Raw genomic sequence first — 21,207 nt, 5'->3', positions numbered from 1 at the left:
GATGATGGTCGAATTTTCAGGGCACTACAGTAATTTTTATGACAATGTAGTTCACATGGCAAAATCTTGGTGTCCCTAGCATTGATTTATTAGTCCAAAGAAGGAAAGGTTCTTTGAAGGACAATCACAAACGTATATGACAGAATCTAGGTTTACCCACAGAATTTAGAAAATTCAATCGGCAGAGACATGGAGGTCAAGGGACCTGGCTCTTAGGCAGGAATTCATAAAGGTGATAGTTTAAAACCAAAGGTAAGAGATGATTATATTTTAACATTAATGTGGAGTCACCATATTCTTTAATGAGAAAAATCTGAAATTCTTCAGATCATAAAATTTTACTTTGACTTAAACAGGGAGAATGACCCAAGACAATTCTATAAATGTTAAATGCCAATAAAATGCTTTTTGATGGATTTCTACATACCAGAACCATCATTTTTTATATATACTTACAAACACATTAAAATGTTTAGAGCACAGAGGCAATTGTAAGGCAGATCAATGTGATTTTATTCACAACACAAATTCCATTTGTGAGAAAGAAGCGTTGACTACTTCTCTTTAGAAAGATATTTACTATCAAGCATACTTAGCAAATTATTTAGCTATCTAAAAAGATCTAATACCAATTGGTCATATTTTTATTTTTAAGTAATTTATATTTTTACAGGTATTCACATTATGCAATACCACACACTGCGGTGACAGGAAGAAAAAAACATTTCAAAATACAGTGTTAAATCATCTCTTCATTGCACAGTATGAAATATCCATTAATTAGCATTGAATTATTACAGTGTATCTTATTCAACTAAAGGAAATTTCACATCCACTACAGAAGAAAAATATGCAATATTGAGCCATAGGAGACCCAGTTACACAGTATTAAATAATATCTGAAGCTAGTTTGAAAGACATCCAGACAAAATACTTTTTCAAAAAGGAAAACCACAGCCTATAGATATGAAATATTTTACAGAGAAGAATAGCTCATGCCTGCCCTAAGAAGCAATACCACTTGTATACAAGTGCCAAGAAAAAAGGAGAAAGTTAGGATTTTAGCTGAGGATTCTAATAAAGCCTGGCATGAGGAATTTTCTTCATTAGTGTCACCAAAAGCAGTCTCTGTGTTGCACCTGAATACACTTTATAATAGAATAAACATATTATGTTTCAAAGCAAGTTGTGTATACCTTGCCTTAATAGAGTACACTTAATTTAGTACAATACAGCACGGCAATTTTAAAAATGCAAAATACACTTAATACAGAATTTGTTTCCTCTGCTTTGCCTTAAAGAGGCCACCGGAGTCCATTAAACAGCCAGGATTTTCTATTTATTGGAGCTGATCCCTCTCTTTTCCTGGTGTCAGGAGAACACAACTGAAGTGTCACCACACAGAGCCCTTCCCCAGTCAAGACCCTTTCCCCTTCTGTTCTCCCACAGAAACGCAGTTTTCTGTTACTGTGCTCCATCTTGATTGGCTTTGATCTTATGCTAGTCCCAATGCAGAAAGCTCGCATTCTTCTTTAGAGTGGCCTGCCCCTCTTAGTATCCCTTTAGGGAGGCCCCCAATCCAAAACACTTGATGATCTAAGCTTTTTACAAGTCTGTTTTCTGTTATAAACAGCAAGGACGAGGCCATTTTAGTTGCTTGCAAGAGGTTGATGTTGAGTCTGCGCCGTGCCGACTCTCTCCGATCTAAATTCTCTAAACATTAGCTTATCAATCTGTGAGTCCAATGGGTTGAGTGCCAACAGAAGTGGATCCGATTTGGCATGGAGAGGTTCTACCAACTCTCGCAGTGTATTAGCCTAATATGATAAAGCAGTGATACAATATGATGAAAGACCTGCGAGTGCCATTATTTCCAAAGCAAATTAGTATTTGTATTAGAAATACCATCATGCAATACCCATGAAGAAAAAATAGAAAAAAATATGGCTAGAATTGCATATGGTTTTAATACCATAATGTCTTTCTGTTGGCATGCAAGTCTACTTGGCCATAAATGGGACACCTTTTGCTTTAAGCTTGGTTGTTTGGAAATGTGAATCTTCCAAATATATATAATAACACACAGTGTAGATAAATCTTTTCCCACCTCTACACTTATATATGCACATCTATAATTTTAATTAGAAAATTCATGTTAAAAATATTCTCCATGCACATGTAAAATGACCAGCTTTTCAAGAAAATTAAAGTGTATTTTTATACAGGCTCTTTCCTCAAATTCATCCAATCAAGAATTAGAAAGAAAATTTTTTTTGCTCTTTAAATCAGGAGCCTATTTGACTACCCTGATATATATGCTACCACGTCCTAATTGGTGAGATACTAGAAAGCCTAGCTAGTATCACTCCGATGAGGAGGCTGCATGCTGAACAATATAAAATGCAGAGAAATGAAGGGCGGTAACAGAGGACATGTGATGAAATAATAACTTTACATATGATCATAAGCCACATGGCAAGGAGTTAAGAAACTGGAAGGGTCTGACGTTTCTGAATGACCTGAGAAATTAAGAACAATTTGGATAAAGTAAACTGCAGTCTCTTTTAGTTCATTTTATTTTGGATGGTGAGGAACCCAAATATTGGATTCAGCAGGCATAAAATCAGCAACATTTTGAATCTCTAGTCTGGTGTAGATTTTTATCTGCAACATCCTGTAGTATTTTTTGAGTTATATTAAGAAGGAACAAATTGGGAGAGGGAGTAGAGAAAGCATGTTAGTCATTACTTCTTCCCTTAGAAAATAGGGAAAAACACATGTTGCCCAAAGCACTGGTATCTAGAAAACAAGATGCAGCATAGTTCAGAAATCAGCAGAACTCATTGTTGTCTATCATATCATACTTTTTTTGGCAGAAAAGGGGATGGAATCTAAGTAATCTCCATATGTAAGTCAAATGAAACGAAACACAATACCTTATTATTATTATTTTTAGAATATAATAACACTGGATTGCTAGCTCTAGCTTCTACTACTTTGTTTCATAAGGTCGTGGAATTTCAAACTGCAGAATCAGAGGCAATCTAACCTTGGGCACAAGGTCATTTCTAAGTTTAAAGTGTTTTTAATTTATCTATGCAATTCAAACATTTTGTAAATTGTTTTGAACACATCCTTCTTGCCCAGCAGATACAATGTTACATGAGTGGCTAAATTTCTAGTATACATTCTCTAATGCCCATTTAACTCATGCTAAGTTGAACTAGAGCTCTGGTAATCAAGTTATGCTTAGTAACATTTTAATACATTATTTCTACAGGATTGCTGAATTGTACTCCAAGCGACTGGAAATATCTGCTCAATCTAGCTCCTTTCCAGAGTACAGAATGGTGGAAAGAATTACTATTTCAAAATGACTATAGCTTGTTATCAGTCCATGTATATTTGCAAAAGAGAAGATAACTTCCTAGGACAGGGTATCTCTTCAACTAGTAGTGGTTATACTAGCAAGCTACAATATCTCAAGGGTAGAGGCAGGGGTGACGGGTGCTTTTTAAAAAAACACTTTATTTTAAAGATGTGGGGTACAAGTCAAAATGAGGTACATAAGTAATGTATGTGCAGGTGAAGTTTGGGCCTGCAAGTGGTCCTCACTTACCCTGGTTGAGGATCAGGTACCCTTTATGTTGTCATGCCCCTCCCTTCCTTCCTCCCCTGGCAGCGTCTCACAACTGCTGTTGAGGTGTGCTTGTTAAACACAGATTTCTGGGTCTTACTCCTTATCTACTGAATCAGAATTTCTGGGTTCGGAACTAAAAAATGTGTATTTTGGACAAGCAACCCAGGTGATTCTTGTGCTCACTACAGATTGAGACCTCCAGTCACAAACATTGGGATGGGCTTCTCAGTGATAGGGCTGGTTGGAGTAACACCAATCATATACAAATAGTTTCTAAGTCAGAAGCCCTGAAGTTGCAGACTTCACAGGCATTTTACTTGTAGTCCTATCACCAGTATAACATTGTATCACATAGCTCAAACAATTTCAAGGATTTTTGCTGAGGAATGGAAATATCTTGGTCTACTGAGATTATGGCAAAATGAAAGAGATCTCTAATACTCAGTGATTTATCACAGAAACAAAGATCTGAGTATCATCTGTTCTCACTCATAAGTGGACCCTGAACATTTACTATAATACTATAAGAAAGGGATTGGCAGTAACCAGAAACTGCCGGGGGCGGGGGGGGCATAACATTAATAAAGGTACCTGATCTCAAACCAGGCAAAGTGGGGACCAGAGGTAGGCCCAAGCTTTACTTACAATGACCACTTGTATACTTAATCCTGAATTGTACCCCACATCTTTAAAATAAAATAAATTTTAAAAAAGAGGCCTTGGTATTTACCAACTGTTTAACTACATTCTTTAAAGTTATGTTTTTACATAGTGTTAAATAGTGCCTGTTTATTTTTGAGGCAAACGGAACAACTACAAAAATACTCCTGGATTCAATTCTACTGTATGTCTTGGTGTGTGCATTATGAATCTAAAGTATAAATACAATGGCCATCAGGTGGGTCAGAGGCAATTGCACAAAGGACTGCTGGTATAAGGCTACTCTATGTAAAATCTCGAAGACACAAAAATTTACTTCATGATACCGGTCCATGAAAGTCTATCTTTAACTTCCATGAATCTCATGTTTATGTGTCTTTAACTTTTTTGCAAGTCTTTTTCAGATTCTCAACACTCTTTCCCTTTTTCTCCCTTTATGTTTCCATTGGGCTTTATCTGTCTATGTTCAATTCTCAATTGCTACATTTCTCCTTTGTAGCTGACGATTTCATTTATCCCCACTCAAATAGTCAAAATGGTTGTGTCAGACTAATTTTATTCCTCTTTTCTAAAAGGACAAGTGGAAATTTTATGTTCTTTTAAAAAAGATAGCAAAACCAGAAATTAGATGACTCTTGATTATCTTGTTTTCTTTTGGCCAATAGCCTAACTAAAAAAATATTCCCTACTCCTTCCTATTAAAATATACTTCACTATTTACCAAGCTTTTAACTAATTCCATTTTGAAACAACAGTAACATATCTATACAACCTCAAAGAAAATCAGTAATGTTTCTGTTTGGCATATTACTTAACAAATATTTATTAAGTTTCTACTCATCACAGAAACCTCCAATCATGAGGCTACCAGCTTAGCTGGATAAGAACAAATATATTTTTCTCTGTTACTATACCCCTGAAGATATGAATGATGAATCCAGACGTAATACCATATTGAATCACGTATAGAATAACTTATCCCAATGTGAATTCACTTTTCCATGCAAGTTATTCGAGACTCGGATTGAATTCATATAGGGTATTTTGGGGAGGATATTTCTTTCTCTTATTGTTTTATGAATTTAAAAACTGTTACACTATGGACCACTCAAATAATAAGCAGAAATAGAAATTCTGGAAATATACGTTTTAGAGACACAATCTGGCTTTTATGAGTGACCTGTTAGGAATAGCTGATGATACTTGAAATGTCTGAGGATTAGGTTATAGAGTGGGTAAAGGTGGAGGCACAAACATTTGCAAGATAATGATTAAGTTTGAACACAAAACAGGTGAACAGTTCTTTTCTTTAATGAATGAAAGATAAAAAAATATTTGAAAATGGAAGTAAACATTTAAGCCAGATGATTTAAGGCACTTACAAAGATTTCTAATTTTTTTTTTGAGTCCTAAGAGAGAACTTGATTCCATTTATTCATTTCTATAATCAGTGAGCTTGAGGGCAAATTTAAGGGCAATGCTATAGACTACTTGTCTTCTGTGTGTATATAACAAAAATCACCAACAGCAGATATCCAAGTCTATCAACAGTAACACAAGAGGAGCCCATGAGAGAGCAGAATTGTTTTGGGCTTATTTTTAAAAATCTTATTTGTTTAACATAATTATCTGCAGCTTCCTCTTTTTCTAAATGAATATGTTTAGATTTTTCTTTTTGAAAACCAGGGATATCTAACATCATGAAATGAGAATCAGTGATAAATACTTTTTTCAGTGTAAGTATTGGCAAGAGTGGGCTCATATCTTGGTTCAGAACGTTTGTACAAAACAGAGATTGTTAATTGTGGTTTGAGTATTATCTGTTCACATTTTGAGGGGAGTTTTCTTGTAAAAGTTCAAAAATACAGGAGATCAGATAAAATATTTGCTTATTTTTTTTATTAGCACCATAGGGAGAAGGAAACGTAAAATCTTTATATTTATTTCATGAATGAGGAGCAAAATTTTCATGGCAAAGTATTCTTTTTCACAATAAAGTGACAAATAGTATAATGTAACAGAGTTTGTGTTTATACTTATAGCACTTATGGAGCTCTTTAATTAGCAGTGCCAGGTAAAATAAAATATTTGATGAATCTAGCTATACAGGCAAAACAGGTAAGAAGATAGTTTCCAGATAATTAGAAAGCTCCTCTAAATTGCCAAATCACAATCCATCCTGTGTGTATAATTCACAGGAGATGGAATATTTCCTTATGAAAGTAGTATTTCATCTTAATGTACCTACTGTGCTATACTATGACCTTAGAATGCATTTATGACTTAATTAGTTATCTGTGAGAATGTAACACATGCTGGCTTTTAAAAATCTGCATTAAAAACTATTATCTGAAATAAAGGCAGACCTAAAGTACCCTTTAAGTGAAGCTTATATATTGGTAACAGTTGAAAAAGTTTTTTATGTTTAATAGTTACAGAGGTACTTAATATGTTTTTCAATTTACCACCAGTTTATTTTCAATAAAGTGTTTACAGGTATTTCAGCAAAATGTACTATAGCTTTTTGACACATATGGGCATCACAAATGTCATCATTAAGATTTTAAAATGGAAAATGGGAGGAATTAATTTTTATATACACATATTGTTCAGTAAGGGTTTAAGCTGCACAACTCCTCATTTCTATCTTAAAATTTTATAGTTAAGAATTGTCTTCTTTATTTGACTTAATATTTGACCCCTCTACCATAATTCATCCATTTAAAAAATATTTCAGTACAGATTGTTGTTTTGAGATTATTAATGAAAGAATCATGAAACAATGAGACAACTTTAATAAAAATAACAATTCCTAGGTGAGTTTTTTTTTTTTCTCAAACAGTATAGATGGATGGCAGCCTGTTAGCAGACTGGGTTTTAAAATTTATGTCATGGTTAATAATGACTTACTTTAAAATAATCTCTTTAAAGTTCTGAGTTCCAGTTGAAATAGCTATGAGGTAACATAGCTGAAGTCTGAGACATAAACCCACTACAGGAAACAGTAGACTATTTTTTAAACCCAAAATCCTTTAGAGATGAACAATGCAGGTTTTTAATTGATGAAATTTTCTACCGCCACCTAGTATGTTTATATTAAAAGAATATAATTAGATAGATCATATTCAGTCTGGATAATAATCAGTGTGAAGTAACTCAGTGATGAGAACTGCCAATCTGGTGAGCAAGTGAGACACACACCACTTCATTTGTGACTTTGGCTGGTCTGCCAAAATGAAAAGGGAAATTGGGACCAACACTATCTAAATTGTTTTCCTGCCTATTTCTTTGGTCCTCCCAACCCTACTAGGACATTCTCTTTCCTACCTGATAAATACTCTGAAAAGCAGTTACAACCTTATCTAAATTTTGATTCACTTATGTGAGTGGGTAGTTAAAGTGTCTTCAAAACACTGTATACTTCCAGGACTCAAGCTATTTAATTTGTCCATCATTTTTGACTTGAATTTTCCAAATTTAATATTCTGATGGAATAACAATAAGGATTATGTGTACCTGGGGAGTTGAAGTTGTGAAGATATATTTAGTATGTTTACTCCATTAGAACCTATTCCAACTAAACAAAGGACTTTGCTCTGATGTCCTTTTGCTAAGTTGCTTATCAGCTAACTTAACTGTGGTAAGTAAATTTGGATGCTATGCAAGTTGTGTTTTTACTGCTCAGTTTCTTTAGGAAGCATTAATGGCACGACTTTCTAGTTCTTAAAATTTGGATCTAAAATAAATGGACACATATATACAAACACACACACGGTGACACAAAAAGTATATACATTTTAAGAAAGGAAAAAATTGTATTAAAATTATAATACTCAATATATACCAAAAACAACAGATAAATATAAGTCATGTTTGACTACTGCAATTACAAGAGATGCTCAAAGTGGTTACCATCAGCGTCTAGACACTTCTGATTATGGCGAACTAAAAGTAGTACATAGAAACATTTCATAAAATGCGTACACATGGTACCCCCAGTAAATGTGTGTGTGTATGTTTCAGATCTATATTAACAGTAATATGTAGTGTGTTTCAGATCTATATTAACAGTAATATAGATCTTTGTAAAATTTTGTCCTATTCATAGAGCCCATCCTATTCTTATTCTCATACAAAATGTGTCTACTACTGTCATTTTGGTTTTGGTAGGATTTTTTTAACTAAAAGAATATCATTTGGTATCAGCTCCAGTATCATGCCATTACTCAAGACTAAAGGAGAAAAAAGAAATATGGACCTGCAAAAGTGAGTGAAAGATTAAATTATTTTCACCAAGAATATAACATGTGGCTGTGTTTGTGTGTGTGTGGAGGGGTGGTGGTGGTAGGAGTAGAGTAAGAAAAAAGTGATTATTATGCTAAAAATCTAAAGATGTTATATCCTCTCATGCTGTAACATTCTTTATGAATGTAGAGGCTTCAAATGGACTTTTGCTTAGTCTTTCTGAGTTTACAATATCATAAAATGACAATATTGATTTTCCTCTTTCAATAACTTTTAAATGTTAATGCCTTATAACCAACCTCCTTGGCATACTAGCCTGACATTTGGGATCATTTGCTCATTAACAACTCTGGCTAGGAGGAACTATTTTGGGGAAGCTGCCAATGGAATTTAAGAACAACCAAAAATACCTTCTCCAGCCAAACAAGTGCCAAGAAGGGTAAGAAGAAAATTCAAGAAATGTTTGTAAGAATTTAAAATTATATCTTGACAGCTACTTATCATTAATATTTTTTCATCTCAAATTTTGTTATAAGTCTAATCTCTTACCTTAAAGACATTTTCACATTTCCTTTTATTTTTCAATCTATAGTTTCATCATAGACTATTCTCACAAATCTCCATAAAGTCATCTTTTGGAGATGACTTTAAATTTAACATTTAAATTATTATATTTTAGGTATTCAAAATGTATTACAGACATGACAAGAAGAAAAAATTAATTTGGTAAAAATCATGTTTGTAAGAAATACAGTATAGATGTAACAAATTAGCATTAAGGCCCAACTTAAGTTAAAACTCAGAGTAACGTGTATATATACTCAATGTTATCTGTTTTGGAAATTGTTGGCTATTAGATTTTGGACTAGGAATGGGATGGAAAACTATATCTAAGAATATATGAAGAATATACTTTTTAAAAAGCTCTCTATCATATATGAGTTTCATTTTTCCCTACTGACAAAATTGTATGGCATTGCCCTTTTAAAGAAAGTAAGTTTCAGTAAAGAGTCAGAGATATACTGACTCCAAGTGTTTTTATGGAAAAATACAAATGACTTTATAACTACTATAAAAGGTTTCTAGCTATATCTGTGTTTAACATTTAGCATCACATGTTGAATTTCACACTCACCAGTGTCATTACAGAAAACTAAACTCATACAGGAACTTCATTACAGTGAGAGTTCCTCTTCCAAAATTCAAATGTTTGAAATGTCAGAAAGTTCTCTATATCATACAACTTAATTTGTATTCCAATAAAGCAATGAATCGCTAACTTCTTGCTAGCAAAACAAAATAAAAAATCCAATCATATTAATGTCCTTGCCATCTGTGAATTATTTACAGCATCTTTATAGTGCTAACATGTTCATAATTTATTCTTAAAAATAAGAACAAGTTTATATGTTAGTGAAGTCAGGACTTTTTAGAAGTTCTATTTAATATATTTATTTTATTAAACAAGGATCATGTTGCTTTCTCTAGAGTAAATAACATAATGATCGAAGTAGAAATGCTATCTTAAGTCACTTTGTAGGGATTTGCAAATAAAGGGTGAATTTTGGGATTCCCAAGTTCCATTTAAGATTTCTTTAGCATCTCCTTTGCCTGCTGCCATTTTTTTGTGGGAAGGGGTGGCAAAACAATTATAACAGCTATGGAATAAGTAGTATCTTCATAATAAAAGTGATCATAAAATAACTCTGGAATTTTGACACTATTTGTGATACTAGTATGTGTGTGTATGTGTAACACATGTGTGTATATAGTCAAACACACACATCACACTAGCATCACATATTATTTATATATATATACACACACACACACACACATCTATCTGGATATCCTATAACTGGATATTTATAGTGATAAATAACATAAATTCTTTCTTAAGTCCATGTATAATACTTATGATCAAGATTCTAGAATAACTTTCCTCATGCTGATTTTGTTGTAAGTGCAGAACTAATCTAAACGATACCAATATTGGATTTAGAAACAACTTTAGAAAATTCCAAACTAAAATTAAAAAGAGTACTAAGATCACCACCAAGTGAACACTAAATGTGCTTATTACTATTTAGGAATATTGTCACATAATTTGACATTAAACATTATTCCTTAGCACTTGACTATCCAGAGGATACATTATAAATACAGTACATGCAAAGCCAGAACCTGATCAAGGAAAATTTCATGATGATATTTTCTTTCTCCTTATTTTGGAAATCTTCAGCATAGCACTAGAAAACCTGTTTTCTCTTTGTGGAAAATCAATAAATACTTCAAAAGTAGAAGTAGAAACTTTTCTTTAACAAAACAATATATTTTAATTATAGAAGACCTTGGTTCCCAAGGCCTTAGTTTCAGCCATATGAGGAATGGTTTCAGATCTTAGTTGTGTGGCAAATCTGGTCTCCATGGTGATGAAAAGTCAGTCTAAGAAGTGGAAAGAACTGTGGTACATTGCTCCTTATAGAAACAGCCAAGCTGAAATAAAATGCAGCTTCTGTATTTAGCATGGACGAAGCCTGAAGCTACAGTGAACTGGTACTTTACTTCAGGAGTTGCCATGGCAACCTGCTAAGAAAGGTGGGTTATGGATACCCACATAAAATTATTACTAAGATGTAAAATTTTTATGGGTTAAAAATAATAATTTATTCAAAATTCTGAATTTGGTTTTCTTAAACAGGACCTAAGGGTTTAATGGAGGCATTGCTGTTTTTTGCAATATACAACACCATATAATTAGTATTCTTTTTTAAAGAATCCTAAGAAATAACACTGAACAACTTTTACTCTTCTTAAATTTAGTGTAAACATTCTGAAGGCAAACCAATTTAGCTTGTTAGCTCAGTAATAAGTATGATACTAACATGTATATTTTACTTCCTACTTTATAAAGTACTTTTATATGTAACATCTCGAAATAAGATGCAGAAAATGTGAGAATTACACTAAAATTCACTTTGGTTATTAATTTTTATTTCACTCGACATACTGCATGCTAAAGTTAGCAGTTGGAAACAGATTAAAGTGTGAATGTTGCATTCTTTAATAGTTCCTTTCAGGTCACATGAATTGACTCTTCAGATTTGTAAAAGCTAATAGGAAGTAATGTTTTATCACAAGAGAACACATAGTAACCCTCAATGCATCTGATTTGGCATCTGTGAGCAGGGACTGGAAAGACCAGTGCTTTCTGAATTTTACTCCAAATATGTTGCTTTTCAAGCCACCAAATGATAGATAGATTAATAAGTAGGCAGAAAGATTTGGATTGTTTCTAAGAAAATGTATGAAGAGAACTTGGCAGGAAAAATGGAAATAATAGCTTTGTTTGGCTACCACATGAGAGAAACACTTTTCTAATTGGTCTTCAGATTTAATTCTTGGAAAGTAGTTTTGTTTTTTGCTTTTTTAAATCTCAATATCAACAATTAGCTGTAAAAGGAATCATACCAAAGTTTAGAATACTCTGAGTTTTGGCTCAGGTGCTGTAAGTGTTTCAGTGTTTATACATATCATGGTATGTATATTTAGACACTGATTAGTTAAAATTGGAAAGTATATTAATTTCAATATTTAGTCATAAAAGTGTAAATGTAACTGAAAGATCAGAACAAGGTTTTTACTTTACTCGATTAAGCACATTAATGGTGATCATGACCTACTATAAAAAATCTAAACAATTTAGTTCTTTTTATAGAGGTCCAATATATATACAGAAAAAGTATCTGAAAGGAAACATTTTGCTAAAATTTAATCTGAATTAAAATTATACATCTGAGGGGTAATATGTAGTTGAGAGCATTCACTCTGCTGTTAGCATGTCTTTGTCTGAATGCCATATCTATTATTAACCAGCTAGGAGTACTAGATCATGTTATTTAAGCTCAGCTTCCTCATCTAGAAGATGAGAATAATAGTAGTATCTACCTCATAGGGTAGTTGTGAAGATTAAATAAATTATATTACATAAAGACCTTAGAATAGTGCCTGATACATAGTAAGTACTAATTAAAAATGTTAGTTATTATTTGTAATAGATTAATGTGTTCAATAAACCTACACAATTAAAAAATGCATCATACTATAGGTGTTCTGCCTATACCTTAGGAAAGACAATTTTATTTTAGTAAATTTTTTTCCATGTAGAAAAATAACTTCTCTCTCTATAGGAGAGAAGAATAAAAAATTCAGATTTATGGACATGCCTGGCTTTGCAGATTACATTTCAAATCCAGTTTATGTGCCATACCTTTATAGAAAAGATAAATCACTAAAATGTCTTTCATTTTGACAAACAGGTACAGTCTATAGGAAAAATAGTCTTCTTGAAACAACAGTGAAAGTGAAAAGACAAATACACATAATTCAATCATTCTATTCAGAATACTCTTGACATCAAATTTAAAATTATTTTATTCAAAGACTCATTAGTTAATGAAGTTGTATAAACCTGACTAAAATGAGTTGAGATTTGCTTTAGAATGGGGGAAGCAAGTTAAAAGATCTTCAATTTTAGCTTCTTCATAATTTGTTATATGTTCATTGAATATATTTCACTAAACCTTTGAAACATAAAATAAATCCTATTAAAACAAATGGGATTTATTTCCCATATCAGGGGGCGTTTTCCTCTCACAATTAGATAGCTTACTTTGTGGCAAAGTGTTCCAATGATTTTTCTTCAAGATGCAACCTAAAAAAGGGATATTGAAGAGTTGCTTTGAAATAAGTGCCCTCTGTGTTGAATTGTTGCTGTCAACTAAAAAAAAATTACATTTTTGAGTTTGCAATCATGGTGAATCATGTCACTTTCTAAGTGTTACAGCTCTCCCTTATTATAGCTTTCTTTCTGTCCATCTCTTTCACTATGTCTAATCTTTTGATCTTATTCAGAACCCACCCCTCTCTTGAACTCAGTCCCTTATCCAATTTGTACCCCTCTGACTAGATCCCTCAGTTCTCTCACCTTCTTGGATATGTACTACATGTACTCTTTCCAACATCTTTTTTCTTACTCCTGTCTGGCCAGTAAGCATTGCTAGAGAAAACTGTATATCCATGTTGACTGGCACCATTCCAAATTTGTGTTTTCTGACTTCAGGCTGCTCAGTGTTACTTGGCCGACCTCTTATTAGTGCTTGGTTAGCTCAATATCCAATTCCCAATTAGGGGTGCTCCATTATATTCTTCAAGACCTCTACCCATGAATCTTCTGAGCAGATAACTTTTTGCCTACACATTTGCAGAGGGACGGTATTATACCTCCTACCTGTATTGTTGAAATCGTTTTCTAATTTGTCTCCCTATCACCTGTTTTTCCTGCACTACTACATCTATATTGCCATCAGAGTGACCTTTCTGAAACTTACATTTGATTATGTCATCTTCCTACTGAAATCTACTCGAAACTCTCCATCATGTTCTTTGGAATGCAATTCAAACCTCTGGGCATGGTATGGCAGGATCTCCATAATTCAGTTCTAACATAGTAATTTGTCTCATCTCTGCTTGTATACACTTCATGCCACAATTCTTTAAATGTTCTCTCTTTTTCTTCCTATATACCTTTGCTGTTTTTTTTACTACCTAGAATGCACCTCATTTTCTTTTCCTCATGGTGAAATCTTATTTATTCACCTTAAATGTCACAACATCTGTGAGGCCTTGTCTGATTTCACAAGGTACAGATAACCAAGAGCTGTTAAGCACTTTCATAGAACTTAATATATTCACCTCTTAAAACACTTAATATACTATACTGTTACTTTTGGATGGTTTCCTCTATTAGATGGTGAACTTAATAATGCTGTGATTTAAAAAAAATCTTTGTTTTTCCAGCACTTAGCAGAGTGGATACTCAGGACATTGTGGCACCTTCATAGATAGGATTTGAATTGAATTAAATCGCCAAAATACATTTTTATTTCATGTCTAAGTATACGGTGTACAAGCTGATCACGGAATAAAGGCTTCTATTAAACAGCTGTGTAAAATGTCTTACACCTCACAAGGTTTTCAAATCAAGTGAGAAGATCTACTTAAAGTTTTTGAGGTGAACTATGTGGCAGAAGGAGAAATCTTAGGAAGAGAGGTCACTGAGGTCAAAGAATGCTATTTCTGGAACTGCTATGTCAAGGAAGAATGATTTAGACCTTATATGAAGTGATAGTATAACCATTGCTAAAGGGTGTTTTTTTTTTTGAATGACCTAGATTGTCAAGATATTCATATGTCATTAATATTAGGAGTAGATGAGGTGAGTTAAAATCTTACTAAGGCTCAGGATGAGATTTTAATTATAATACAGCCCATATGTATACTCTCTAAAGACCCTTCTCTGTTTACAGAACAGATTACAAGTAACTACTACAAAACAATCTTATCTTACTACTTGTCTGCTTTGGGGAGATGTTGGAAAGGACTGCAGTCAAATTGCTTGATACGAATTTATTGCTATGTTTAAAACCTAGTCCTTATAACAGATTTTGAATGACTAGGTTTCAGTATCACATGGATCAGGCAAAATAGATACAATTATGACATAACCATTAGTTACTGTTTTAACATTTTAAAATGTCATGTTACATATCTACTCATCTCTGTATTTCCATAAAATACTGGGAATGTAACAGAAAAAGAGTAGCCAAGTTTTACCCAAATATTTGAATAATTTACCCATCCATTCATTCTTTTTTTAGTTTTAGAACATGATGTGCTTTTATTTGAATAATCTTTTTGGAAAATGGAGTTGAGTTAGATTAAATTCTAAATAAACCATTCTCCAATCATTAAAAAAGTCTGATTTCCTATAATATCGTTGGATCAATTAAATGTCTTTTCTAAAAATTAAGTCGTTTAAAAATAAAGATAAAGAAAAAAGTTCAGTCATTTCATTAGAGACCTTTAAAACATAGGAGTTAGCATTCTATTTACTCAATCAAGCCAAAAGGCTTATATCACTCACACTTTCATTTAATTGAGCTACAACCACCTGAATTATGGGCTATTGAGGATAATATACAAGTATGTTAGAATCCTCAATTTAAGATGAGCTCTGATTTTAAAAAAGAGCAATAAATAGAACAAAAGTTTGGTTGGGTAGATAAATTAATACATCATAATTATACTTAACTTGAAGCCCAATGGAAAGAAGTTATGATAGAAAACTTAGGGGCAGCCTATTCCTTTACATATCAGAAAAGGATTCAAGATTGCCCCCATTCTTTAGCCATAAGAATTATGACTTAATAGGCAAATTTCCCATGATTTTAATTTCACTAAGCTCAATTGCAAGTACAATAAAAGATTTTTGGGTTTTTAGGTATCATTCAAGTATATGACTTGTCCAGTTTATAACAGCTTTTATGATTCACCTTTGAAATGATAAACAAATCCTGCTTAGCAGACTTTTGCTGACTAAAGTAAAATAAACTACATTATGTTTTCCTTACTTCCTGCTTTTTAAAAAACTAAGACACAAAGTAAAATAGAATATTCTGCATTTTTTGAAAATAATTTATCAACTGGTTTAAAGCTCTTGGTTGGATGTCAATCACCTTAATATACTAAAAATGCAGTTCTGAATATCAGTAATGCAAAGGACCTTCTTACACATGTCAGAAAGTGAAGACTGATTTTACGCCACTAGTGGAAATGTTCGAGTAGTGAATCATTGGTGTAATTTGACTGACTAAAACTCTAAAAACACGAAAGTAATTTATAAATTTACTGGTCCATATAATGGGGGACACATTAAATTTTAACTGAAATTGTAAAAATTAGTTATTCCCATTCCTTTATTATTCTCCATATTATAATTAATCAGAAACCAATTTTTGGACACCTATATCTTTCTTCTTCCAACAATACACAGTACATTGTAAGCTAGCAATTCATGAGATAGTTTTATTTAATATTTATTTAGTCCAGGTTCTACGACAATGAAGTATGTGTTATAGACTCTTTAATATGATCGGTGAACTACAGGAAAATAATTTTTGAAGAACTAAATAAAATTTGTTTTTAACATTACTTATGTTAATTTTTCAGTTGGGAGAGGTATATCACTGATTATATGTGAAAATCTCAAGGAGTGCTGACAATATGGCTCAATACTACTTTTCATTAGATTATACATTCTGAAATGATACAATGCATTCTCTAAAAAAAATTTAAAAGATGACCTTCAAAAACATTCTTTTCATTTACAGACAGGCAGAAAGTATCTAGCACTAGATAGATTATAGCAAGATAATCTAATAAACAAAAATACTCAAATGTTGCCCCTATTTTTATAAGCTCTTTAGAGCAAAATTTCATAGAATAGCTTTTTGTTACCAAGACATTATTAGTTTATACAATAGGGCTTAAAATTATGAGTATGGATGCAACTTGTTTCTGTAATTTGAAACTATTATTTATAGGGGATATAAATTGGGGAATGGTGTAGAAATGACAATTCTTAGGAACCACTGAATACATTTGATCAAATAATGTGGGTGATCAGGGATAAGACTTAGGTCTAAAACATTAAGCTTCTAGAAATCTTTGGTATTCTTATTTCCTTACAATACTAGATTCTGTAAAAGTCTAAGAAATACTCTATCATGGCATATTCTGGTATTGACCGAGAGATACAGGAATAAAGGCTTAAAAGTATTGCTAATTGTCTTAATGAAGTCACCTAATTATTATAGTGTCACTTTTCCTATTATTTGCAGAACAAATATAACCTATTAGGGATCTAACACTGAATAACAGAGAAGAACTTTTATGGCACAAAGGGAACTAAAATAATCTATCCTGTAATTTTGTTTTTCCTTTTTTGTTTTGTTTTTCTAGTGGTGAGGAGAGAGAACCCACAGTTGGATATGAACCCTAGATTATAAAAAATACAATATTAAATCTTTAGAAAGACAAATAGAAATTTTCAATGTTCAGTAGTTTTAAAACATACAATTCTAATAATATAAGTGTAAACTGTCCCAATAAGGGAGGGAAAGGAGACACAGCTGAAGTCAAGGTAGTTACAAGGAAATTCTTTAGAACAATCTTTTGTTTAAGGAAACTTCAACAAAATATGGAATAAGAGGCTACCAGAAATGAACAGGCAGAAAATAATACCAATTGCTTGTAAAGAATACAGCAAATACAAATGTTCAGTTGAGATTTATGAAAACAAATGAAAAGAGCATTTTTGAAGAAAAATTAAGAAAAAATAAATGACAAATAAAATAGAACCATATGGGCTTCAATGAAATTTAAGACTTCCTGCGAGGAAAAAAGTCTTCAAACTAAGACATTAAAAAAGAAATGCTTCTGGAGACAAGAGACTACCAAGAACCACTTGGTGGTCCCTTTGAACCAGTAGATAACTGTATAATCTTAGCAAATGAATGCATGTTTTAAAAATTATCTTAGAGCTACTGTAATAATTCCATAAGACTAATGACGAAAGTTTAAAAGAAGAGTTCTTTATCTAAACAAAAACCCGATCATGGTTCTACAAAGAACATATTGATAAACCTGATACCAATATATGGTAAAGTTTTAGAATAGACTGATAGGAGAAGTTTATTCTAAAGTTTTGATTGAAAAACCAACATGAATTTAAAAAAAGTGAAGAATTTTAAACTGCCTTTTTTTTTTGGACATTATATCTTGAATGGAAGATAAGAGAAAAGCCCTAGGCAGTGTGTCTAGTATAAGATGAAATTTTATATGATACCCTTATGAATAAAGATACTTTAATATGCACTGAATGATATTATTACTAGGTGGATCCAGATAAGGAGTTTGAATGACTGAAAGAAATTAACACATAAAGTTTCAAATTTAATACTGTAAGGCTCTGTCCTTGGTCTTTTCTTCTATTTAAAATGTTTTATTTAAAGAAGTGTTTTCCTTAATCTATGCATCAGTTACAAGCATAGAAAGAATGCTTACAATTTTGGAGGATTATTAAATAATAAGAGAGATGATTAATATCATAGATGACACAATTAAGATTCCAAACTTTGTAAAAGAGTTAAATACTTCTGGGTGGAAAATGAGAAGTTAAAATTTTAACAGAAATAAATATAAATAGTTACATTTAGGTTAAAAAATAAAGTAAGTGTGGAATGCTATTTATGGCTTGGTAACATTAAAGTATTATATGATATAACAGTGAGCAGGTCAAAACAAATGTGATCATGGTAATAAAAGTTTTGTGTCTAGATCACTGTAATAGTTCCAATAAACTTAGCATGGGGACACAAAAAAGAAACAAGGTGTCCAGATGAGGGTAGCCAGGATGGTGAGTTATCTAGAACTCATGACTTAGGCATAAGGGTGACTACATGCATTCAGCTCAAGAATAGACAACACAAATTATGTTTGATAACACAATCCATCGCAGAGTTTTGAACATATACAATGTGCAGGGCATTATGGTGAGAGCAAATGTGACGTCATTATGCTGAAGAGAACTGTAAAGTCTTATAGTTGTAAGAAGCCATCAGGTTCAACTTTTCAGCTAACTTGGGAATCTCTGATGGTGATTCAGCCTCTCCTTAAACACTGAATAATGGGGAGCCCAATAAACTCACAAGATCAGTTATTCTATTTATGGACCGGCAACAATTGAAGTGTTTTTCCTCCTATCAATCTAAAATCTTCCTCCCTGTACGCTTTACTTACTGTGTTCTTGGGAACTTCAAAGACTCATGACTCTTTCCACATGACAGCTTTTCAAATACTTGCTCTGTATTTTTCTTTTCTTTTTTACATTATATTTTATTTTATTTTAAAGTTGTGGGGTACAAGTCAGGATTGCGTACACAAGTGGCGTAGGTACAGGTGAAGTTTTGGGTTTCCCATTGGGCCTCACTTTGCCTTGCTGTGTATTTTTCTAATTTGCAATTTTAAGATCCACAGTGAGTAGAAAATTTATTAGAAGTATGTTTTTGTATTAATACCAAGAAGAATGTTCTAACTAGGGCTGTCTAACAAGAAATGCCCTATTTTTGGAGGCAAGAGCTCAGAGCCCTAAAATGTTCAAGTAGAGGTTCAAAAACAATTTTTCAAATATATAAAAAATGTTTCTGTTTTGAGTGGGAGAAGATAAGTGGGTAAAACTCTAAGCTCTATGGTAAGAGGGCTATTATGTGTATTTACATACAGTATGACAAGTGTTATATATCCGCCCCAATAAAAAACGTGTCTATTAAATAAGCCCTTTACCTCAATATAAAGCATTTTAAATGGGTACTGTAGTATCTATCAGAGAGATACTGCTGACAGCAACACATTAAAAAAAATTCTTATGAATTTAAAGAAACATTCAAAGTTAAGCCTAACTTTTTATTTAATTATTCAACAAAGATATTCAGTATATGTACAGAATTATTTTTGTAGTGTTAAACATTTTTCTTACCTCTAATGCTGAGGAACAATCCTTCTAATTAAGCCAATTAAAGCTCATCTTAGTGAATCTTAGAACCCAGGATGCTAAATCTAGAGAAGGCTGCCCAGCAACTATACATGGTGTACCAAAGAAAACAGAGTTCAAAGTGAGGGTGAGGCTTATTGTCAGTTTGCTGAAGGATTGTAATAAAGCCCCACTGATTCCAAGCTATCTGGCCTTCCTGCTCTTTTTAGAAAAGGTATGTGAACCCCTGTGTGTTTGCATTGCTAAAGAACAAGGAGAAAACAAGATGCTAGAGGGAAAAAAATGTATAGTAAAGTTTAGTGGTATCAAAGTTACGGGCTATTTTCTCTTACCAAGAATTTCAAGTTTATGCTCTAAAATGTCCATTTCATAAATTACAGACTCGACTCTAAATTAGGCCATGAAGTGGTGGTGGGGCCACAACAATAGCACAAATTTAAGAAAAAATATAGCAAAAAGAACCAATAAAGTCAGGAACGAGAAAATTTGAAGGTCTTAAATGAATAGATCTTAGGCATTAATACATTCTGTGGATGAGATTCAAAGAGAAATGGCACAGTAAAAGTAACAGATTCAAAGTCATGAAAGATTAGGAATTTAAAATGTGAAATAAAACAAAAAAACCCAATTTAAAATGTTTAAGTCATCAAAATATGGTATAATTATCTATATTTAGCACTCTACTAATATTCTGATAATCAAATTACATAATGGTTGTACTATAAAGTTAGAAAGCACCTGCTCAATTATCAAAGAAATATTAATCTATGGTCAGTAGAATATGATGTTCATTTCATTGATTTGTAGACATCTGACTTGTGTTAATCAGTACAGCCGAGTAACTAGAATGCATATTTCCCAACAAATGTTTAAAAAACGAGCTGAATCAGAAATAGCTCTTAAGTGATCTGATTCTAACACGTTTTATACATTTTGAATAAGTGATGATAAGTACCTAAAAAATAAAAATAAAATATCCTGTGCCATCTCTCAAAAAGTCATGTTTATAAAGTTATAAGTTGGTTATTAGGAAAAATTATTGGCACAAGGTAGCAAAAATGCTGTATATTTTGAATTATTTGTTCTATTTTATGTTATCAGAAAGAAAAAATCTGTCTTAAAAATAATTTACAAATTTCTGTTGTAAATAGACTTTTGGAGGATCTAAATATACTTTTTTTTTTTTTTTGAGTTGGAGTCTCACTCTGTC

The 21,207-nt window shown here is 32.4% G+C and overlaps 1 protein-coding gene across 4 annotated transcripts in view; it reads right to left on the bottom strand.

Moving 5' to 3' along the window:
- Positions 1-492: 492 nt before the first annotated feature.
- LOC103251897 (connector enhancer of kinase suppressor of ras 2) overlaps positions 493-21,207 on the bottom strand; it is a 145,670-nt gene continuing 124,955 nt past the window's right edge. For all 4 annotated transcript variants that reach the window (XM_021708796.1, XM_021708797.1, XM_021708799.1 and 1 more), the window contains one exon: positions 493-1,817. In XM_021708796.1, the coding sequence (XP_021564471.1) occupies positions 1,813-1,817 (5 nt within the window). In that variant the 3' untranslated portion in view covers positions 493-1,812. The remainder of the gene's footprint in view (positions 1,818-21,207) is intronic.

Source organism: Carlito syrichta, unplaced genomic scaffold (assembly GCF_000164805.1).
Source record: "Carlito syrichta isolate Samal-C Ts95f unplaced genomic scaffold, Tarsius_syrichta-2.0.1 Scaffold148222, whole genome shotgun sequence".
Lineage (NCBI taxonomy): Eukaryota > Metazoa > Chordata > Mammalia > Primates > Tarsiidae > Carlito > Carlito syrichta.
This window is presented reverse-complemented; position numbering and strand designations above follow the sequence as displayed.